The 24,486-nt window shown below is 38.8% G+C and overlaps 1 protein-coding gene across 1 annotated transcript in view; it reads left to right on the top strand.

Annotated features, from left to right (window-relative positions):
- Window positions 1-489: 489 nt before the first annotated feature.
- Window positions 490-24,486, top strand: part of BCAT1 (branched chain amino-acid transaminase 1, cytosolic) — an 83,302-nt gene continuing 59,305 nt past the window's right edge. The window contains exons 1-5 of the mRNA XM_006897215.1: window positions 490-531; window positions 1,582-1,653; window positions 9,680-9,880; window positions 17,799-17,909; window positions 21,311-21,430. Of these exons, the coding sequence (XP_006897277.1) occupies window positions 490-531; window positions 1,582-1,653; window positions 9,680-9,880; window positions 17,799-17,909; window positions 21,311-21,430 (546 nt within the window). The remainder of the gene's footprint in view (window positions 532-1,581; window positions 1,654-9,679; window positions 9,881-17,798; window positions 17,910-21,310; window positions 21,431-24,486) is intronic.

The raw sequence follows: 24,486 nt of genomic DNA, 5'->3' as shown, positions 1-24,486 counted from the left end.
GGCAAAGGAGCCAGCTCACAGATGTACAAGCAGTCTACAAACGCTCAGGAGCAGAAACTGCCTTGTGTAGGTTTGATCTGGGGTCAAAGGACAAGCTGCATTAATAAAGTAAAAGGTAAAAGGAGTTCTTGGAGGTCTCTCCCACCTCTTTGCTGAGACACCTCGGGTTCACTCTAAAGTAATTCTTTAAATAATGATAAGCAAGCGTTAAGTGTCTGCACTTGGAAAGGCGCTCTTTGCTTTGCGGCTTGAAATGCAGAGGCAGGGAATAGGCCTTTAGGTTTTGCCTTTTGAAGATACAGAGGGCCACGATTCGGGAAGGCTCCTCCTCCCAGGATGTCGGAGGGGCTGCGTGCTGCCCTGCGCCTGGCTCTGGCGCGGGGCCCCCGACTGTGGCACCTCGCGCGGCGCAGCCAGCATTCGCATTCGGCTGCGCGCAGCGTGCCTCCTCCGCCGCTCCCTGCAGCCCCGCGCTCCGCGAGCCGCTCCATGGCCAGCCTTCCCGACGCCGCCGCGGTCCTCGCCCGCCAGGTACCCCGACCGTGGGTGTTTGTGGGAGGGAGAGGGTTGGAACCCGCTTTTCAAAGCCTCCGTCCGAGCCGGACTGTTTGCCCAGCTGGAGCTTGCTGCACTATCCTTTTCCCCCTCTCACCGCCATTCTGCCTCCAGCCCATCTCCTCTAACCTCTACCCTGCCCTAAATCCAGAGTCCCAGCCAGCGAGCACACTTGCGGAGTGACACTCATTCAGGGAGACCCGAGGGTCGCCATGGAAGCGGCTTTAGGGGAGAAGGAGAGAGCGGGAATCACCGGGCTTCCAAACTGAGAGCCTCATCCATTCATTGTACCTTCGCCATACCACAAAATATTTGACTTCAGTCCTCTGCTCCTTGGTTCCCTTTCCCCTCTTCCTCTAATAGTTATTTAGCCTAATTAGATTTTCCTTTTTTTAAAATCTTTTTTCTTTCTTTTTTTAAAAAATTTTTAAATGTCTGCGCTGTTCCCCAGTTCGCCCCCTTCCATTGTGTCATTTGCTATTAGATTGCTCCTTAGTCCCTCAGGTTATGACCTTGAAATGTGGGATTGGATGGCGAGGCGCCTGCATCAGAGGACCCAGCCTGTGGAGAAAATGGTTCACACTCGTCCCCATTCTTTTTTCCAAGCTCGCTATTGTGCGCCGGTGATTGACAAGACCACGAGGCAGAGCGCGCCTAGGAGATTTTTCTATAAATGGCTTAAAACCTTAGTCTAGGCTATTTACTCGGATATGAGTGAGACAATTGTCTTTTTGTTCCTTACTGGTGAACCCTGCCTCCGTAGGTCTAACCTGGATATCTAACCGCGTTAAGTCCAGAGAGGAGGACAAAAAGCCACCTCCTCAGACTAGATAGAAAGTGCAGGAGAGCGCTCTCCCGGCTGGGGTGGCACTTGTGCTTGGTTGAGTATCTGAGCCTCCTGAGTCTCCTTTTCCTGTTTCAGTGCTGGAGCGGAGCACAAGGTGAAATGGTGAGTCATAGGATCACCCCAAACCCATTTTTTTTCTCGCTTAGTTTTACTTAATGGAGGTTTGTTTCTTTTTTAAGGATTGCAATCACGGATGTTCCGCGGAATGTAACACAGAAGGAGGATCAAAAAGGGTGATGGAGACTTTTCAGGTAAATTCATGGCCAGAGCTTAAATGTCTAAAACACACTGAACTGAATGGATCCATTTGTTGTTGAGATTTGGGGGGAGAATTTTTACTGTGTGGACTATACAGTTGTTTAAAAACGCATTTTAAATCCCTCTTGTATGAGCAGAGGGGCTGATGGGTGTGTGAATTATTTGGAGAAAGGAAAAGTACTTATCAAATCTAAATTGACTTGGTCGTTTAATGCTTATTTTACTTCCTGAATTGTGTGTTTTTTCTTGAAGATAATCAGATTGTGAAAATTAAGCAGGATTTTTATGTTTGTAATAGTATAACCTTGTATTTGTTGATTTTTATATTTAAATAGTACATAACCTTTTACATTAAAAATATTCCTTTCCTTCTCTTTGAATCATTATTACTGCTGTCTCTCCCTGCATGAGCGTCTTTATGCCTCTCCTTCCACCCCCTCCTGCGTGGTTTCTGTCACTCGTCTTTTGTCATCCGTCATCCCATAGCATAGAGTGTCCTAATGATCTCACATACTGGCAGGGTTCAGAGAGACGTAAAACTTGACTCATCAATTTCACACACATGTAGCAGATGCTGTGCTTGCCATTGGGAATAATTTTAAGATAAGGTATCTGCTAAGGAAATCTTTATAAAACCAAAATATAATCTTCTTGTTAGGTGCCATTGAGTCGGAACCAACTCACAGCTTACTCTCCAGCAGATTTTCAGAGAGAGGCTGTGGATCACATGGGAGGAGATTGCCCATCTTTCAGAGCTACTGGTGGATTCACACCACTTGGCGGCCCAGTTCCTTATTCACTAGTCTGCCAGAGCTCCCTTAGAATATAAAAACATATTATATTTTGGAAAGGAATGTCTATTCTTTCACTAAAGTGAATTTGTGAATTTTATTTGTCAGTGTCATTCTCTGGCTTTTAGGGGTAATATCCTTATAACCTTATCTATTCTGCTATTCTATGAAAATAAGCTCATCAGAAATTTTGGTGATTAAGATACTGAAATATAAGTCCTTGAAAGAATTCAGAAAGGATTTGTGCCTGAGATGCTACTAACTGACTACTTGCTAAACAATTGTTGTTTGAATCTACTTGGAAGCTAGGCATGGTGATCTGATTCTGAGAAGTCAAAGCTTTGAAAAACCCCATGGAGCAGTGTTATTCTGGGTGACAAAATAATCAACTCAATGGCAATTGGCAATAAATGAAAAACTAAATTTAAACAATAAATTCATTAAAGACTGGAGATCAGTTTTCTTCCCTGATTAACCATCCCAACACCTGCAAGAAGGACTTCTACACACAGAAAAAGACTTAATAATATATAACACCTCTTTGTTAATTTAGATTTCTGTGTATTCAGTTTTAGTTCAAGGAAGGCAGTTGATAATGGTGGGTGCATTCATAGTGCTCATGAAATGAGTCAAGGTCCCTTGGTGGTTGAAATGGTTTGCAGAAAGGTAGGGGAGTCCTGGTGTCCATAGATAGCTGAAGTGCTAACCCAAAACCCAGCTTCTCTACCCATTCAAGTGCACCAACACCTCCTCTGGATAAAAATGGACCGTTTTCCTTTCAGATGATCTGTAGTTTCAGAAACTAACTCAAGAGCACCAGCCAAGTAGTACTAGAAGAATAACTTGGTGCTGTGCTTCCGTTACGGTTACACCCAGGAAGAATGAAGTCCTAAGGGAGAGTTCCTTCTGTAATACAGGGGCCATCATCAGTTGGAATGACTTGATATTGAGATTTATGTTGTTTTTTATGTAATGAAGAAAATGAAAATTGAAATGCATAATTTGGAGAAGAGAAATTAAAGAGTTTTTGGTGGTGGGTTTTTTTGTTGTTGTTGGGTTTTGGTTTTTTTTTTGGTGTTTTTTTTTTTGACCACCATTTCCCATCTCTTTATTAATCAGTTGTTGTGTGTCATTGAGTTGGAACCAGTCCATAGCTGACCTTCCAGCAGGTTTTTGGAAGCTGTAAATCTCATGGGAGGAAATTGCCCATGTACTTAAAAACTCTGTATTACATTCTGAGTACTATTCATGTTGAACCTTCCTCCCACAAACCTTCCTGTCCTACTTCCACTTCTCTACCCTTTAACCTCAAACCCCACCCTTGTTTTTGATAAGTCTGCTCTGCAGGGATCACCCCTGTGATCTTACTAAATGTGAGGAACCAATTTCCTAATATGGCTCAGCAATGAAATATCGTTTTCTATCAGAACAAGGAGATACATGGTTTAGAATCAGGAAAGGTGTTAGTCAGGGTTGTGTCCTTCCACCATACTTATTCAGACTGTATGTTGAGCAGATAATCTGAGAAACTATACGACATGGAGGAAAATGTGACATCAAGATTAGAAGAAAATTCTGAACTTGCTGTCTAATGATGAAGAGGATTAAGACCTTAATGAAGAAAACAAAAGACTAGCTTTCTGTATATAATATAGCTCAGAAAACAAAAATCCCAATATGCAACATCTTGATAGGTGGTGAAGAGACTGAAGTTATCAGTGATCCTGTTTTACTTGCACTCATAATCAACACTCATGGAAGCAGCATTCAAGAAATAAAATAATTTTAAAACAGTATTGATTTGGATGAATCCATTTCTAAGGATCTCTTTAAATGGCTAAAGATCCAGGTTGGCACTTTAAAAGCTAACATAATAATTTTTAGGACCAGAGAAGATTATAAGGATGGCACCGGTCATATATGGAGTCACTTTGAGTTGGAAACAACCCTGTGGCCCCTAACAATGAGAATAAATCCTTTTGTGGACTTGATCAGCTGTCCATTTTCCCCCCAATGGTCTTTTTACCTACAACGTATTCTCAGTTTTCCACTAAATTGCATGTCACCAATCTAAGGAAATCATTCTTAATTTGTTTTTGAAAGAATGCCTTTAAAAGCAATGCTCTCGGGCTACTAGCATGACTTGGATCCAGTACACCTTCTTCAAACTGACATTCTTGCTCTTTACCACTTTAATTAATTTAGCACTTAATTGGTAGCTGCCTACTATAAAAATTCCTAGGGAAATAAGGAAGATAGGATACAGTCTTTGTTGTACTGCACCAGGATTCATAGAGAACTAGAATGTGGGTCAGTACATGTCGTCACTGATCCTGTAACTGGTTGCACTGACGCCACCCCTTTCTCCTGTCAGCTGAGGTACTTCGGAATAGTCTTTTAAAATATCAGTACCTGAAGCTCAGTGTCTCATTCCATTTTACTTCTTTTAAGTATTTCAGCTATATTCGGCTTTCCTGGGTATTTCTTGAACAATGGTAAACATGTTCCTATCTGTAGAAAACTTTGTGCCTATATATTTCTGGTGTCCCTGGGTAGCGTAAATGGTTAAGCTCTCCCATCCAGAGGTGCCTCAGAAGAAGGACTTGGCAGTCTTTGTCCAAAGAATCATAGCCATGGAGCTCAGTTTTATTCTGCAACTAAAGGGATTCCCAGGGACTTGAAGTGGTTTGAAAGCAACCATTTTAGTTATCCAAGTGGCCTGTTTTCTCTCTTGATTCAAATTCCTGCTTAGATGTCATTTTCCCCAACACTTAAATCTAAACCACTCCAGACTCTTAAACGATGTTTAATTTTCTCCCTAGCACTAATAACTTCTTTATATTGCCTCCCTCACTCCAGTGCAGGTGTTTAATAATTTAGTTTCATGGCATTTCTCATGATTTATACCATACAGGAACATTGTTGTTATGTTGTTAGAAACTCAAAAAATATTAGGTTGATGTAAAGCAATTGAAACTGCTATGGCTAGGGTTAGGCACACCTTCGTCTTTAAACTGACATCTTTGCTCATTGGCACTTTAAAAGACAAAATAGTAATAACAAAACAGGGAAGAAGAGCAAGGGAAAAGAAAAATAAAGTTATGTGAAAGCGAAACTCTGCCCAGTATGTTTTGCATAAATTATAGCCCATTGACGCCAAATTGATTCTGACTCATAGTGACTCAACAGGACAGAGTAGTAGAATGGCTCCCATGGGTTTCCAAGGTAATTTGATAACAGTAAATTTTATCTTTATGGTGAAGTCCTGATGACATAGTAGTTAAAATATGGAGCTGTAAAGCAAATGATCTCATCCTATTGCAGGAGGAAGAGGTGGCAGTGCGCTTCTATAAAGATCACAACCTTGGATAGCTAGAAATGAGAATGCGCTTGATGGTGTACAGAAGCACATTATCTGCCACCTCTTCTGCAAAACAGCAAGTGACTTCAGACTACCAGCTGGTTCACTCAGCAGCAAAGTGTTTCACCATTGTCCCACTAGGGCTCCATCACATAAATGAAAAAATATGCACATTAATCAAAAGAATGAGTTTACTGTTGTTTTATGCAGGTTGGGTTGTCATTGATGTTGTTAAGGGTCCTCAAGTTGATCATGACCCAAAGCAACTCTGTGAACAATAGATCTGAAGGTTACCCTATCCTGCATCATGCTCTGGATCTCTGTCATGCTCAAGTCCATTGTACTCATTGTGTTAGTCCATCTCACTGAGAAGTTTCTTCTCTTTGTCATGGAAAAAGAATTGTATAACGGGAGAAAGTCTGCATCAGGTTTTTCTTCCTATGTTGATCTGAACCCATATCTGTGCCAAGATCTCCCTGTTCCCCAGCCTGTAGAAAAGTTGACTAAAGCACAATCACAAATGCTATCTTGTACAACACTGTGTGTGAGAGACCATTCATAAAAAATCCAAATTTGTTAAAAAGCAAACCAACAAAAAACCAACCCAACTTTGTGTTAGAATTTCATTCATTTGAAATAAAATCCTTACCATCTGCTGTGGGCAACTCCACATTCATTAGGAGGTACATCTGAAATCAACCAACTGTTATTTTCACAATTTGAGGAAATCTTTCTTAGTATGTGTTCCAGGCACTATTCTAGGGTTGGAGATTTAATCACAAAGAATCCATTAAAGTCCTTGTCTAAAGAGTCTAGAGCAGAGCTCAGCGAACTTTCTTAAAGGGTAAAATAAGTCTGCGTATCATCTGGTCTCTCACCATCCACTATGATGCTATTGTGGATAAAAGAATGAATGAGCTTAGCTGTATTCTCATTCTTTTCAATGTTAGCCATAGTTTGTTGTGATCCACACTGTAAAATCTCTTTGCATAGTCAATGAAACACAGATATTATTCTTTTATTCTCTCCTTTCAGCCAGGATCTGTCTAGAATCAACAACAAATTTGTTTTTCAATTCTTTCTGATTGAGAAATGCCAAGATAATTCTTCCCCTTTTATTCTCTGAATCTAGCTCTTTGTACATTTCATTATAATACTTTGTCTTCTTGAGCTGCCCTTTGAAATCTTCTGTTCCGCTCTTTTACTCTGACATCTCTTCCCTTTGTTTTGGCTTCTCGACACTATGAAATTTTCATAGTATCCTCTGATAATAGGAATCCCAAAACATTTAATTGTGCTCATATGAAATCTAAGGCCAAGAAGCTATTGTCAAGATGCAACAAGGGAATACTGCATGGTTTAAAATTAAGAAAGTGTCAGAGTTGTGTCCTTTTCTATACCTATTCAGTCTGTATGCTGAGCAAATAATTTGTGGAGCCCAACCCTATGAATTAGAATTAGAGGAAGACTTATCAGCAACCTGTATTGTGCAGATCATGCAACCTTGCTTGCTGAAAGTGAGGACAGCCTTCAATATGAACTATATCTCAATATCAAGAAAACAAAGGCCATTACCACTGAGCAGATAAGCAACATTATGATATATGGAGAACAGATTGAAACTGCCAATGATTTCATCTTATTTGGATCCACAGTTAACACCCTCAGTACCAGCAGCCAAGGGATCAGTAGACTTACTGGCTTTAGGCAGGTCTGCTGTCAGTGACATCTCCAAAATACTAATGATGTTAGTTTGAAGAATAAGGTGTGCCTGATTCAGGCCCTGTTCTTTTCAGTCACTTGCTATGCATCTGATAGCTGGACAAGGAACAATAGAAGAAGAATTGTTGTCTTTGAGTTGTGGTATTGGAGAAGAATACGGAATATCATTCTTTTGGATTGCAAAAAAAAAGAGGCAGATTTATCGTGGGAAAAGTGCAGCCAGAGTGCTCCTTGGAGGCAGGAATGGCAATGCTTCATCTATCATATTTTGGGCATGTTGCCAGGAGAAGGCTCTTCCTTAGGAAGGAATAGGGGAGGACCTCTACTGAGATGGGTTGACATGATGACTATAGCAATGGGCTTAAGTATCTCAGAGATGGTGAGGATGGCACAGGATAGGACAGCACTCAGATATGAGTTGTCCTCAACAACAGTGTCTCTATTCCAATAACATTTTATTTATGAAACCGGTATCAGGCTGCATGGGCAAAATCTACCAGACTATGAGATGCTTTGATGGTTTGATATATAGCATCTCGTGCTCCTAACCAAAAGGTTGTGCTGTTCATTCAGTTCGAATCCACCAGCAGCTCCATGGGAGAAAGATGGGCAGATGGAGAGAGAAATAGAATTCAGGCATCCAAATAATTTAGCTAGGGAATTTCCCTTTAAATAAATTATTCTCTCATTTGATAAAGGATTTTGACATAAGAAAATACTTTTTTCAAAAGCTGGCATTTTACTGGCATACTTCAAAGTGACATATGACACTAAATGACATATGAGCACGAAACTCACAGTAATAAGTTGTCTTTACTGCTCTGGGCTCCCTGGTGATAGGAGCTTTCTGGTTGATTAATAAAAACACAACTTTCAGTCTGAATATTCTGAAAATAAAACTGATCTTCATTTAAGATATGTCAACTGATTGCAGCTGTGAGGCAATGAAGGTAATTACATCAGTTTTATATAATGATAAGAGCTAATGATGTAAATTCAAGCTCTGGGTTTGGTTTAGGGAAATGAGTATTTTGTGCATTGAAAGGAATGCAGTTTGACATTGCTTACATCCTGCTAATAGGCTACAATGGTTCTTGTGTAATAAATTTTGTTTTTTTCAACTCTTTAAAGCTCTTCTTGTGGATTTTATCAGCATTTTATGGCCAGTTTAGATTAGTGGCAGTCTGGTGTGTTTGTGTGTTGTTGATTCTTAGCAGTCTGCATTCAAAGAGGAAAACATTTGCTTAACTCTGCATTTCTTTAATGGTGTACCCTTAGGGTCATTTTTCTGTTTTGATAAAATACAGATAACTTTAAATTTTCCATTCTAGCAACTAATTTTTAATGTTCTTTTTTATTTTTAGTGATTTTTTCAGCAACATTATTCATATTCACAATATGATGGTTGTGCAACCATCAGCATATTTCCAAAATATTTTCATCACTCTAAAATAGAACTTCAGTACCCCTTACACAATACCTCATTGCCGTCTCCTTGCTTCAGGCCCTCATCTCCTACTTATACCCTTAGGGATTTAAAGGCTTAAAACAGAATCCTTTGGTTGTGGATTGGAGCAATAACCAATGATCAGAAAGGAATTTCTATCTTAATGGCATTTAGTTTTTCAGCTGGAGTCTGGGTGGAATTTATGTTCTTTTTTGCCTTGATTTACCCTGTCTGCCATTTTGCCTTGTTTTGAGATGCCATTCCATTTGAGTTCTGATATTCTTCTCCTCAGTAGTGTGCATTGCAGATTTCTTTTTTTTTTATTTTTTAAGTTTATTTTATTATTTTTGTGTGAGTGTACCGTCAAATCAGATCTGACTGGTACAGGAGGAGATTGTTCCTCCTTCCCCGGCAGAGCATCTGGTGGATTTGAACCATGCACCTCTGGGATTGTAGTTGCAGCTCCTTACCACTAGGCCACCAGAGCTCCCCTGCATTGCAGATTTCAAATAACACATTATGAGCATGATTACTGTGGTTCACACAGACATGTCAAATATTTGAATTTGTTGTCGACATTTAAAAGTCAAGTGTTTGTTATTTCATGGCCAGCAACTTACGTTACTTTTCTCTTCATCATCTACCTAATGGATGCTCCGTTCCAGTTCTTTAATGGTCCTGATTTTTTCTGTCCCTAGGCTAAAGATCTGATCATCACACCAGCCACCGCTTTAAAAGAAAAGCCAGACTCAAGTAATCTAGTTTTTGGAACTGTTTTCACGGATCACATGTTGACAGTGGAATGGTCGTTAGAGTTTGGCTGGGAGAAACCTCACATCAGACCTCTTGAAAACCTGTCACTACATCCAGGCTCATCAGCCTTCCACTATGCCATTGAAGTGAGTATGTGAGAATGTGGAAGCTAGTTTGTGGGAATTGTTGATAGTGCTCTACTTAAAAAGAGATTTGGGGGCCTAGTGGCAGGAAGCTGCACTGCAACCCCGAAAGGCATAGAGTTTGAGGCCATCAGCGGCCCCACAGGAGAAGGATGGGTAGTCTTGTCCCATGAGATTTACTGCCTCTGAAAGCCCACAGGAGTTTCAGCTATGGGTCAGTTCTGACTCTACGGCATACAGCAACGATGCTTAATATAGTTACATGTGCATACTGAGTTGCTTCCACATACTAAAATAGCTGTTAGACAGTGTGGACTTTATCATATTTACCCGAGTTATTGTTAGGTGCATTCAAGTTGATTTTGACTAATAGTGACCCAGCATGATAGGGTAGACCTGTCCCTGAGGTTTTCTTGGCTGCAATCTTTATAGAAACAGATCATCCCAAATCTCTTCTGTGGAGCTATCTGGGTAAATTTGAGCTGCCACCCCTCTCAGTTAGTGGCCAAGTGCTTAAGCATTTGTGGTACTGGAGCTCCTAAGAGGAAATCATAAATTATTATCATTTTTTCCTGTAGAAAACTAGATTGAGAATAAGTCTTAACTGGTTTTTCAGAAGTCATTCAGAGAAGATAACAATGAGTAGAAAATAAATAAATCAAAAGTTAATATTTTAGTAGCCACTGAGTATAATGTTCTGGTTAGATTTTAATGTGAAGTGCATGTTTTTATGACCAGCAATAACATGTAGTGGTGTGCATGTTAAGGAATATGTGATTAAATGTTCTCTTTCAGGCATAAGCTGTGATAATTCTAAGATACTAAGAGAAGAATTCTTCTCCTTGTTCTTCTTAGGGTACAGTTAGCCTGGGACACAATTCCTTGACTCTTATTTTATTTAACTACAATGTATTTTAATACATTGGATATCATTCTCAAAATATTAAAAATGCTGGAAATAAATAATAGCCTATTTATTAAGGGAATAAAACCTAGTAATCATAAATATTTATCATGGCCATAATAAAACAATAATTCCTGATGTTTATTTTATTGCGATTGTGTGCACTGTATTAGTTACCTTAAATGGATCATCTCATTTCATTTTCTTAATTTGGAAAGTATGTGGTAAGCATTCAGGCCTTAGTCTTAACTCTTCCTAGGCTGAATTTTTTTTTTTTAAATTTATTTTTAGCCCCTTAGGGAGCACTATTTGTTCCCTGGGTGGCAAATGGTAATTGCTCTACTCTAGTCTAAAGGTTGAAGGTTCACATTCATCCAGAGGTACATCAGAAGTTTGGCCTGCTGTTCTGCTTTCATAGGGCCAGATTTTGAAGCCCTGTCGTTTTACTCTGATACACTTGGGTTTATTATTAGTCAAAATCAACTTGATGGCTTTTAACAATGTGGAAATCTGTTTAGTCCTTTGTGCTTCAATGTCTTTATAAAATAGAAGTACCGTTAATATATGTGTTGTTGCCATTGTAAGGACAAAATAAGGTAACAAATTGAAGCCTGTAGAAATATGCCTGGTACATACTGAATTTTGCCAATTCCAGCTTTTAAGTGAAAATTAGAATTTTGAGAAATTTCATTTAATGTTATGAGCTTGACTGCTTTTTAACACTGAGTAGTTTTCTGGTATTAGTGATGATACTAATTGTTTGGGTTATTTTTTGTTTGGGTTTTTGGTTTGTTTTCAAAACAATGTATAAAAAAAGTTTTTAAGAGAATCGGGTTGAGTCCATGATCTAGTGGTTTCCAAATGACCACTACATGTCATTACAAATGTATAAATAGGCAAAATATCATTTCAAAATGATAGACTGGGATGCCTTTATCCTGGTTCGATACAGCTAGTCTGAACTAGACTGAAGTAGTCTGCACCGGATTTCTACTATTTATCTGTTTCAGTGAGAATGGGCTACAAGAGATACTCCTTGTAAGAACTGGAGAATAGTAGGGTGCCTACAACCATTTTATTGCACCCACATAATCTTCTCTCAGCTATTCAAACACTAATAGAAGTGCAACTTGTGACGGAATCTTTCAAATCTAATTAAAGTCCCTAACCCGTTGATTTAAAGTTAAATCAAAAGTCAGATTACCTTAAATAAATCCTTGTAAGGACTTTCTTGAACTCTGAATAAGAAATTCTAAATGACAGGTGCATCTGCAAATCTTTCCTTCCCTCTGTCGCTTTTTTCCTGACTTCCACCTTTGGACAAGCTTCACTTTAGGAGCTAGGACACAGCCTGTTTGTGATTTCCCTTTGCTGACTGCCTGCCCTATCTGGGCTTGGATTTCCTTAGTGGCTCTATAGTTGTATCAGTTTCTTCTGAAAAGTCTATTCATATTATCCTTGGCTGGTTCTGCTTCACTGGTTGAAGTCTGATAAGTTGGACCAGTCAATTTTAATGAACAATATGGAAACTTTAAGTAGTTTCAAATTGCAACTAATTTGCAGTGGGCTGGAGAATGGAACTGGCTAGGACAAGGTTCTGGTCTACAGATCATAGGGTTGCTATGAGTCATATTCCGCTCAAGAGCACCTAACAGCCACGGCAACCAGTTATCAAGTTTTGGTAAAAGAACAGGAAAAAGAACCACAATTGTCTAAAAAGGCTATGAAAAATTCCTTTCCCTTTTTTAACTACAATCTTTGTGACAGTGAGCTTTCTTGTATTTAAAAAAATAAAATGAGGGAGCTCTAATGAACTCAGTCCATAAGGAGTTGTGCTGTTAATTCAAAGGCTGCTTTAAGCCACACAACACTGCAAGACAATGAATGTAGAAGGAGATGGAGAATCCAGTTGTTTTCTATAAAAACCAAACACTAGAGATTTGCCATAATTTACAATATCACACTTTTTACTAATTATTTTTGGGACATGTAGTTATTTTTAAATTGAAATATGTTATTTATATTAACATACCATATTTTATTGTTAAATATTTTTAAATTTCTCACTTCTTATTTCTAGGATGATAAATATTGATAGATAGCATTATATCAACATAACTCTTTGGAGTCTTCAGTAGCAAGCATTTTGAGATTAAAAAGTTTAGAAACGCAATTTAAAGGCATGGTATTAGGAGTGTTACTGCCTGCCATAAGATAACATCTTCAATTTTACAAGATTGGAGCAATTATTTTTCATAGTGATATTATTACCAATTTCTATACTTAACCGCCAAAGAGTAGTGTTTCTATTGCTTCCTAATCTTACCAACTCTGAACAAGGTTGTTCAGTTTCAACTTATATTGGTAATATATAGTGTATTACATTGTATATTGGTAATGCTGTTTTGTGATCCTTTGAGCACTTTAACATGTTTATTTACCATTGGCTTCCTTATTCAAGATGCCTTGTGCTTGCTTACTTTCCTATTAGGTTATAAATATTTTTTATTTGTAGAACTACTTTATGTGTTTTGTAATGAGATTTTCTCCAGTTATATGTGTTTTAAACTTCTGATGTCATCTGCCTTTTTTCTTTATCATTTTTTTTATGACAAGTATCCACTTAAATTTAAAATACCCAAGTTTGCAAATCTTTGTTCCTCTTTTTGTTTGTTACTTAACTCTGACAACATCTTTTTATGCTTGGTACTACTTATTCTGTCTTGTTTCAAATCTGTTTTATCCAGATCTTAGTAGTACAGATATCCTCCTGTGTTAACATTTAGCCTTTCATTGTTTGGTTGTTAAAAACAGAAGCTGGTTGTTCTTAATGTATAAAGTATGGGTCTACGGTAATTTTCCTCTTGAATATGAAATCATCCCAGCACACTTGTTGAAAAAGAATGTTTTCTGTTTGAGGGAGCATGTAATCTCTATCTGCTTGTTAATAAGGATTTGTCTCATTGTTTTGCTCTCTGTATCTTTTAAAAGTTTATGAATGAATGTTTTATTTTCTCAAATAGGTTTACTACAGTTAATGAGGTGACATTATACCTCACCTGCATCTAGGTGTTAAGGAGTTGGAGTCAGAAAATCAAAAGGGCTGAACTCGCTCAGCATTTCTTAAGCTCAAGGAACTGAAGAACAAATTCAAACCTCGAGTTGATATAATCAAGGATGCTTTCGGCAGAATATTAAATGATCCAGGAAGTATTAAAAGAAGATGGAAAGACTCTACTGAGTCACTGTATTGAAAGGAATTGGCAGACACAGAAGAATTTCATGAAACATATGAGCAAGAGCCTATGGTGCTGAAGAAGTTCAAGCTGCTTTGAAGGAAATGGCAAAAAATAAGGCCCCAGGAATAGATGGTATACCAATTGACGTATTTCAGCTAAGAGATGCTGCCCTGGATGTGCTCACCAAGTTGTGCCAAGAAATCTGGAGAACAACCACTTGGAAGAGATCTGTATTTGTTCCCATCCCAAAGAAGGGTAACCCAACAGAGTGTGGAAACTATAGAACAATCTCATAGATTTCACATGCACTCAAGAGTCTACTGAAGATTATCAAAAAACGACTGGAACAGCACATCAGCAGAGAACTGCCAGAAGTCCAGGCTGGGTTTAGAAGGGGTCGTGGTACTAGGGATATTGTTGCTGATGTTAGATGGATCTTAGCTGAAAGCAGGGAATACCAGAGGAATGTCTATCTGTGTTTCATTGATTATGCAAAGGCCTTTGACTGTGTGGATCATAACAAACTGTGGCTGACTCTGAGAAGAATGGGAATCCCAGAACACTTGACCGTGCTAATGTGAAGCCTATACTTGGACCAGGAGGCTGTCGTCAGAACAGAGCAAGGGAACACTGCATGGTTCAAAGTTGAGAAGGGTGGTATGACAGGGATGTGTCCTATCTCCACACCTTTTCAACCTATATGTAGGATTATTCAACAGATTATCCAGGAGGCTGGGCTCTATAAGAATTGTGACGTTAGGATTGGTGGAAGATCTATCAATTATCTGTGTTATGCAGATGACACAACCCTGTTTGCTGAAACTGAGGAGGACCTGAAGCACTTGCTGCAGAAGGTCAAGGACTGCAGCCTTCAGTATGGATTGAGGCTCAATGTCAAGAAGACAAAGATTCTCACCATTGCACCTATTAGCAGCATCAGGATGGATGGTGAAGAGATTGAGATTGTACATAGCTTTAGTTTGCCTGGCACCACAGTCAACACTCTTGGCAACTAGCAGCCAGGAAATGAAAAGACGTATTGCAATGGGAAAGTCTGTTAGGGACCTCTCCAAAGTACTGAAGAGCAATGGTATCACTCTGAAGACTAAGGTGTGTCTGATACAGGTCACAGTCTTTGCAATCACTTGTTATGCGTCAGAGAGTTGCACAGTAACTAGGAAGGATAGAAGAAGAATTGATGTTATTGAGCTGTGGTGCTAGAGAAGAGTATTGAGTATACCATGGACTGCTAAGAAAATGAACAGGTTTGTCTTGGAGAGTGTTAAACCAGGCTACTCCTTGGAAGCAAGGATTCTGAAGCTTTGTCTGACATACTTTGGACATGTTGCAAGGAGGGACCAGTCCTTGGAGAGGGACATCATGCTTGGGAGGGTAGAGGGACAACGCAGGCGAGGAAGACCCTCTATGAGGTGGATTGATTCAGTAACTGGGTGATTGGGGTGGGTGTGTTGGAGACGGTGCAATTGGGACAGGACAGAGCAGGGTTTAGGGATGTTATACATAGGGTCTCTATGAGTCGCAAGCAACTTAACGGCACATAACAACAACAACAATCCAGGGGGCCCAGGTGGTGCAATTTGTGATACAATCAGTGATGTTTTGTACTAACCCAAAGGTAAATAGTTTGAATCCACTAGCTGTTCCATGGAGAAAGATGGGCAGTCTTATCTTAAGATTTGCATCCTTGGAAAACCTGAGGAGAGTCACTCTGACAGAATCAGCTCCATAGCGGTGGGTTCTGGGAATGTTAAACCAATCTTCTATTCCTGGAATGCATTCAATTTAGTCATTGTTTCTTAATGTTGTTTGTTCTTAGATTTTACATCTATATACTCAAGGAGATTATTCTAAAATCCTTGTATGTATCTTACGCTGCACCAGTAAGTAGATATAATTTTTAAATTGTACAATAAATAGAATTTTATGAAGTTACCATTTTTACCTGTAGTTACCTTAACTTAAAGTTAATTTTGGATTTTTATGTTTGGTAGTATAGTCTCACAGATGTATTTTAGAAAGTTTCTGCATGCTTTATATTTACCTCTGCTCTCCGCGATGGTTCAGGAGAAGGTCCCTGTCTTCACTCTAGTAGTAGGTGAAGGTGATATCTTGATAGGATCTTGTATATAAATTATCCCTTCTTGGCCCACAGGCCACAGGCCCTTGGTCCTAAGATGTGAGCAAGCAAAGAAGCCTGTGGTGATGTCATGAGGCCTCGGAGTAGGGTGCAGGCTGTTCCCTGTCCTAGGAGGGTCTGCCAGTTTGTCTGAAGGTGGCTACCCTCAGTTCCTGTCAGCTGACTTGGGTTTGGAGCATACCTGTGGACAAACAAAGAAGCCAATTTATATTATCCTATAGCCTTTTGTTTAGACATATTTCAGATGTTGGGTGAGGTAAGTCATCAGAAGCATGGTTTTATTGACTTTAATAAATTACAGATGTAGTTGGACCTAAATGCAGTATTTAATTTTGTGCTTTTTAATTGTGGTACATGATATATGTTTCTTCCTCATCCCCTCATTTTAGCCTATGAATCTCTTATAGCCTACTACTCTTTATTATCATACAGCTAAAATTATTTTCTAAATTCTCACTATACTTTCTTCATTGATCCATGGTTTATATATTAATGGGTTTTTTATTTTCTGAAGTATTATTTCCTAGTTAAATTTTTAATATGAATTCCTTATCTTGTAGTTAGAAAACATGTGAAAAGATTATATATTGAGCAGGTGTTATGAAAAGGGTTCTTAATGTTCACTAGGTAAGTTTGTTGTTCGTAATGTTCAAATATTCCCTATCTTTACTTATTTTTAGCTTGTTTGTTCTATCAATTCTCCAGAAAGTCTGTTTTAAAATTGTCCTGGTATATCCTTAATTTGGAATTTTTTCATGTCCGTTTTCAAGTGGTTTATCTAGTTTTGGGTCTGGTTTGAAGAGGATGACATTGAATGAATTCTAAGCCAGACTGAAATTGAGCTGCCTGGGTTTTGGTTTTGATTTTTGGTTTGTTTTTTTTTTTTCCTTTTCAAATTTTGTTGATGGAATTAACTTAGGTCATATTTTATGGGCCAGAATGAATGAAAAAGTACATGGAAATTTTTTGGTGAGGCTCCTATCAGGCCTGCCTATCCAACAGTTTATGTTGCATGATTTAAGGTATTTTTCCACTTCCATTGATGTGCTTTTTAGCAGTCTGACTCCTGATAAGCAAAGGAAAATGGAGTTCTTGCTAGAGTCTGGTAATAAAGTGGTTTCTCCATAATCCTGGTTACCATACCAGTTCAGCCAAGTGCCTTCAGAAGTTGGTTACCCTGGTGATGCAGTGGCTAAGTGCATCAGCCACTAACCAAAAAGTTGACAGTTCATGCTCGCACAGAAGCTCCACAGACTCAAGAACAGGGAACAACAATAATGATTGGAGTTAGAGACGTGGGTGAAACAAATGGTTAACAGGCTTGACTATGCACTGAGAAGTTGGAAGTTTGAGTCCACCAAGAGATGTCTTGAAACTTGAAAGACCTAGGGATATGCTATAATTAACTATTAAAAATCCTGTGGAGCCCAGTACCCCGCTAGGGTTGCCATTTAGGATTCCACTCGATAGCAAATGCTTTGAGGACAATTCCTGAGGTCAGCTCAAGTCAACAACTTTACTAGACAAGGAAAAAGAGCACTGCCAGAAAGTCATTCTGTTGAATCCAGGGATTTTTTTCATTTAGTTATTATTCTCTTTAAAGTTTCTTTCTCTTTTCAGCTATTTGAAGGACTGAAAGCATATCGAGGAGTAGATAATAAAATTCGACTGTTTCGACCACATCTCAATATGGACAGAATGTATCGATCTTCTCTGAGGACAACTTTACCAGTATGTAAATTCTGTCATTTTTTCTGTGTTTCAGAAATGTAGTGGGTCACTATGAGTTTATCAAATAACTTCTGAAATCTTAGCGTAACATTTTGTGCAAAGCATATATGGACATTAGAGTTTTGTCTGCTCTACTTCATAAGTAAAAAGGTGGAAATATGAAGAGTAAATAATATTTAGCAATTCCACAAGATTTTTTTTAATTGAAGAGCACTCTGGGAGATTAGTATGTGTGTGAGAGATAGCAAAATAAGAGAAAGACTATCTTAAAAAAATCTTATTATGACCATGTGGAATTGTAATATTGAAAACAGGGTTCTGTGTACAGCATAGACATTTTGAGTTATATCTAATTTGGCAATAGCAAATATATAGTGATCTAACTAATTTTTTTTTTTATTTTTGTCCAGAGTTTTCTAAAATCCCATATTAAAGTGGTTCTTTGTGGCCTTTGGACCCTGGTTATATAGCATATTCATTATCAAGTGGGTTAGATTTAGGGTCTTTGGTTTATGTTTAAGAAGGATATTATCGGCTTCCAGCCACTGAGATATAACCTAGACTGCATTTCTAAACTGAAGATGTTTCAGTCCTCTGCATATTTAGCCTTCAGGAATTTAGCTGAAGCTCAGTGTTGTGAAAACATGAGGACAACTAGAACTAAGAAAATGCTCCTTTTTAGCCATTCTTTTCCTTTTTATGAGAGCCCTCGTGGCATAATTTGTTATACGTTAGGCAGTTTGAATTCTATCAGCAGGTCTGAGGGAGAACGGGGCACAGTGGTTTGCAGTCTTAGAAACCTGAGGGAGAGTCACCACTAGTTGGAAGCATCTTGATGGTGGTGGGTTAGATTTGATTTCGGTGTTTTCTTCTCTAAATTTGTATTTATTACCCAAGCTGTTGCTTCTTCCTTCAGATATTGTAACATAGTATTAGAAGGAAAATTCTCGGGGGGAAAGGGCTGGGCAGGTAGAGAAGTGCAGCAATACATGAATGGAAATCCAAATTCTCATTAAAATTATAAAAAAAAAAAAGAAGGGAAATTCTTTGTAATTAGGTAAGGGAGCCCTGGTGACCTGGTGGGTAAAGGGTTGCATCACCAACCCAAAGGCCGGTGATTCAGATCCACCACTTGCATTATGGGATAAAGATGGGCAATCTTCTGTGTGATTCATAGCCTCTGAATACTCACTGGAGGATCAGCTAAGCGCATGACAAAAACAACTACTTCAAACAGATTCCTGTCCAAAACCTTTAGAATACTATGAGAGAAAAAAGGGAAGAAATACCTTTTACATGAGCTCTACTGTGATGTTAGGTGGTTTCACATTCCTTAGCAGTAAGATAGTGTCAAAAATTGTTACAGCATTTCTGGACTGAGAAGAGAATATAAGTCCAGAGCTTGAAAGACTGGCCTGAAATGATTGGACTAGAAATGAGATCTAAGGATTTTTTATTCCTATCCTATCCTATCCTATTCTAGATAGCAGTACCAGAGACCTAGAAAACTGATGAAGGGTGGTATAGTGTTAGCCTAAAAGTTGGCATTTTTTAGCCATTAGTTAGTTCCCTCTGGTATCCAGCCACGTTGAGTAAAGACACATGGCCTTGAAAATCATCAATAGCTGTTGGGACTAGGATAATAGAGTGCTTCCAACACTAGGTAGCAATACTTGTGGTGGCAAGATTTGAGGGAGACCTTGGTGGTGAGTTCCTGGTGATGGTGGTGGAGAGACCATGGCATCACTGTGCACAAATGGTGGCAAGGTGTGACGTGAGACTTCATGCATTTGTGCTGGCCACAGTTAAAGGATTGGTTGTTCTTGCTAGATGTTTGAACTACTCTGAGGTAAACTTTGCTGAATGATTTGATTATAAATACACTAAGGCAAACCTTGGTGAATAATTTGGATTTGACTGCTGAACTTAAACCAGAGCCTGGACTTACTGAGGAATTGTCCCTTGGAACTGTTGGGCTCAGGCCTGGACTTGTGCTGTGAGCTATTCTTTGCCCCCCTCACTTCCCTCCCTAATAAACCCCATTGTTGGTACAATAACTGGCTCTGTGAGTTGGTAAGACATAAACAAATCGCTTGCTGTTGGTGTAGCTCTAGAGGCATTATGAGGCTGGGCTATGAAGGCTTTATCTGCTTTCTACTCTGGGGCAGTGAGGAACTATGCTGTTCTTACTCCCTCTGGCCCTTTCAGAGAGATGGTAAAGGCCTCACGCCTCCATGTCCCATTTTGTCCTCTTTAGACAAGTGCATGTATGGCTTTTATGCTTGACAATCACAATATCGTTGTCCATCTCTCGGATTCATAGCAGGTGATTGGGAAAACCATTGTTTGGATCAGGTGCAACTTAGTCTTTACCTGACATCATTGCTTTTCAGGATTTTAGAGAGGTCTCTGGTTTTCTCAATGCTATTTCTTACAAGTTTCTTATTTCCTTGTCCTTGTGTGTATTTTATTTAAATTGCAAACATTTATGTAGAACAATATTCACCCCAATTCTTTATTTTTACTATGTTTTAGTCAGTGAAGCCACAGATTCTCCATCCTTAGATTCAACTAACCACAAATTCTAAGTCTTCTGAGGGGACTAGGAAGGGAGCTATTAAGTGTTCAAATCAAAAGGGTGAGAGGGAGCATAAAGTCGAGGTGATTTTAAAGTATACATCCAGGAGGATGCACATAGATTGTATGCAAGACCACACCATATTGTCTAAGGGACTTGAGCAGATTTGGATTTTTCACCTGTGTAGATTATTCTAGAATGAATCTCTTGTTCATAGAGAGGAACAAATGTATGTCAGTCATTTTTGTGAAGTCATTACCAGTACCTGCTGTAGATTTCCCATCATAAAAAAAAAAACCAACAGAAATTCAGTGTTTCTTATATCATGACTTATTCTTCCCTCTCCCATCCATGGTAACTACTATTAAACTTTGATCTCTATATATTGCCTATTTTTGGTATTTCTTATGTGAGAGGATATAATATTTGTTCTTTCGTGGTTGACTTACTTCATTAAACATGTTTTTCAAGATTCATTCACAATAGATCATTTATGACTATGGCTTTCTTTTTGAAGTCATGAATAATATTTTAGTGTCTATTGACTGCATTTTGTTTATCAGTTCATCTGTTTATAAAAATTTAAATTGCTTTGCCCTTTAGGTTATTGTGAATAATGCTACATGTAGCAAACAATGGGCATGTGCTTATTTGTATTGCTTTGTCCTTATATTTTTTTAAATAAAAATGATCGTAGAAAAAAAATTATATTTGGTTTTTACTAGCATTCTCTTTTTTTTTAAAAAAAAGTAAAACTTTAAAAAAGAAAACTTATTACCTATGGGAGATAATTTCATCATTCTGTTTTCTGGTTTTTTTTCAGGTTTTTGACAAAGAAGAGCTTTTAAAATGTATCCTACAACTTGTGAAATTGGATCAGGAATGGGTCCCGTATTCAACATCTGCTAGTCTATATATTCGTCCTACGTTCATTGGGACTGAGGTACAAACTAACTTCCCTGTTCTGGCCTACTTTTGGAAGCAAATTTTTGTTTATTCCTATGTGAAATTTCTGACTCTGTTCTGCTGATAGTAAATATTTTCGATTCTGGTTGCCTTATGTTTTTTGTTTCAACTAATCAACACTACCATTACAATACAAAAGTAACGATAGTGTGTACAATCAAGAACTCACTGTTAATGAATTGATTCTGGCTCATGACAACACTATATTGGGTGCTGAAGCTGCAGATCCTTACAGGAAGAGATTACTCATCTTCTCGAAACAATAAGTGGATTTGAACTACTGATCTTTAGCTGTCCAACACATAATGCACTGTGCTACCAGGACTTCTTTCAGATTAGTCATAAATGAGTAATTAAATGAGCAAGGCCATTTGCACTTCCTTAGTCAAGATTAGCCATTGTTTTCTAAGCATGTATAGTGTCTTGCTTCAATTCTTGGTCAAGCTTCTTCATGGTAGAAATGGTAGCAGTTAGAGAGAGAGTGGTGATCAAAACATTGAAGACAGAAGTTTAAAATGAGTTAGGCAAGGAACTGGATGATCTACCATAGGCGATTTAAAAAGTATGGCCTAAACATCTCCAGCGTTGTTTGTTGTATGCAGTCAAATTGTAACTGACCTATGGCTGGCCTTCCTATGGGACTTCTGAGGCACTTTATTGCTCATGATTTATTCATTGGGTGACTTTACAAAAGATAACAAACTTAGAAGTGCCTAGAGAAGCTAAGCTTATTTGAGTGGGTGAGTATAATATATGAAGACCTTGGCACTCCTTTCTCCACCTAGACAGCTGTGATCTTACCAAAAGTGGCTGATATTGAGGAACTGTGAGTGAGTGGAAACAGTTGGTGAGTAGGTGGCAGGTGAAAGGGGTAAGGGAAGTATGGAGATCTTGAGGAGTAGGGAGTGAGAGACAGAGCTCCTCTGCAGTACGCTAGATTTTCTGTTCTCTTTATGTATGAATATAATGTTCTCTATGAGGTTGTATGCAAAAAAGCAAGAAAGTAGAAGTACAAGTATAAATATATTATAAGTGGTCCTTTCAGCAGCCCTGGTGGTGTAGTGTGTTATGTGCTGGATTACTAACTAAAAGGTTGTTGTTGTAGTTAAGTGCCATTGAGTTGCAGGCAACTCATAGCGACCCTATGAAGGAGAGTCCTCGACGCTTGGGTGCCTTTCATCCTCTCTCCAGACTCATAGGGTTTCCGGAGGCAAGCTATTATGGAAGTGGATGCCACTCCTCCTTCCACGCTTGTTTAATCAGGGAGCTCCATGCCACTCTCAGTCCGCACTGGGTAGCCAACCATTAACGCATTTGACACATCCGTGTCACAGTGTTCAGCCTCACAGCAACCACAAGTGACTGCGGGACGGCAAGTTGTACACCAGGGCTTTACAACCTAGAGGAATGTCTGAAGAAAAGCAATGAAAGACTGGCCCAAGGGCCGCAGGCTCGAGGGCCCTTTTGGGCTTGAAGCCGCTGCTGCCTTCAACCCAAGGCCAAGCGTGGCTTCTCTGGCTCCTGGAGGCAGAGTCGCCTTTCTCCAGAGACCGCCACAACACAGCACAACACAACACAACTAAAAGGTTAGTAGTTCAAATCCACCAGTTCCTCCAGAAGAGAAAGAGAAGGTAGCTTCATCCTATAAAGGTTCATAGCCTTGGAAATCCAAAATCCATTGGAGGTTCACTGTGAATTGGAATCACCTTAACAAAAGAGCACTTGGTTAATTGATCCGCAGGTACTTTCTAAAAGACTATTAAGAATCTTAAGTAATGAATTTTATAAACTCTAGTGTCCCTAACTTGGAAGGGGGAGTGGCATCCACTTCCGTAATAGCTTCCCTCCGGAAACCCTATGAACCTGGAGAGAGGATGAAAGGCACCCAAGCGTCGAGGACTCTCCTTCATAGGGTCGCTATGAGTCACAGGCAACTCGAGGGCACTTAACAACAATACAACAAAGTGTCCCTAATGAATTTGAAAGAATTGCAATTGTTCAAAAAGTAACCTATATTATTGAGATGCTGAGATTTTTAATTTTATTATTTCACATTCTTACGGAAAAGCTGGTTTTCAAATTCATTTAAACACTCCTTACTCCCAGTGGTCCTGAAGTATTTTCTCATTTAAGATAATGTCTTTCCTGAGAGTTTTTGTCATGAATGGATCTTGGACTTCATCAAATGCTTTCTTCCTGTGTTTTAGAAATCTAGGGTTAGCTGAGATCTTACCTATAATTTTTTTAAGTCGAGCCCTTAACCACAACAATTCTCCCACTTGGTGGTTCTTCATTTTTCGCTGCTTGTTTTCTCACAGTTGTTTGAAGCTAAAAGTTCAGATCAGTGCCTTCGCCTTGTTGATTCCTTCTGGGTGCTTCTCTCCTGCCTGCAATCCTTTGCTTGTAGATATATCCTGTTTACCCTACTTTGTGTGCATCTGTTCACACCTGTGGGTGTGTTGTTTTTTATAAGATAGCACTTAAAAGGTTTAAGTTTAAGACCCAACCTATTTTGCTATGAACTCACTAAACATAACAGAAGTAAATAGTTATTTCAAATAAGGCCATATTTATAGATTAAAAGGTTATAATTTCTACTCTTCTATTTTGGAGGACACAGTTCAATCTGTAACACCTGGTAATTTTGAAGCACACTCAAGAACTTCAATGTCAAAACCCAAGCCACATAATTCTCTTCAATTGACATTCTTGATCTGGCTTCAAACCTCAAAATCAATTAATTTTAAAAAACTGTTTTCTCAGTAATGAATTTTAAGTATGATAAAGATGGAAGGACATAACTGTTTCCATTTGGTGAGGAAGTAATATTTATGGCCTGAGGTAAGAAACTGCACAGCTGACACAAAGGCAAATGGTTCAGATCTACCATCTGCTCCATGGGGGGCAAAGATGGATAGTCTCCTCCTCTGTGACTTGCAGCCTCTGAAAACTCAGTGGAGGATTTGGGTCCAACTCAACAGTTCATATGAACAAAAACAACATTATAACCACTGGGCCAATAGACAACATTAA

The sequence above is a fragment of the Elephantulus edwardii genome, unplaced genomic scaffold, assembly GCF_000299155.1.
Source record: "Elephantulus edwardii isolate Elephantulus edwardi_28Jun2011 unplaced genomic scaffold, EleEdw1.0 scaffold00206, whole genome shotgun sequence".
In the NCBI taxonomy this organism is placed as follows: Eukaryota; Metazoa; Chordata; class Mammalia; order Macroscelidea; family Macroscelididae; genus Elephantulus; species Elephantulus edwardii.
The sequence above is the reverse complement of the archived record's forward strand: the minus strand, read 5'-3'. Positions and strand labels throughout refer to the sequence as shown.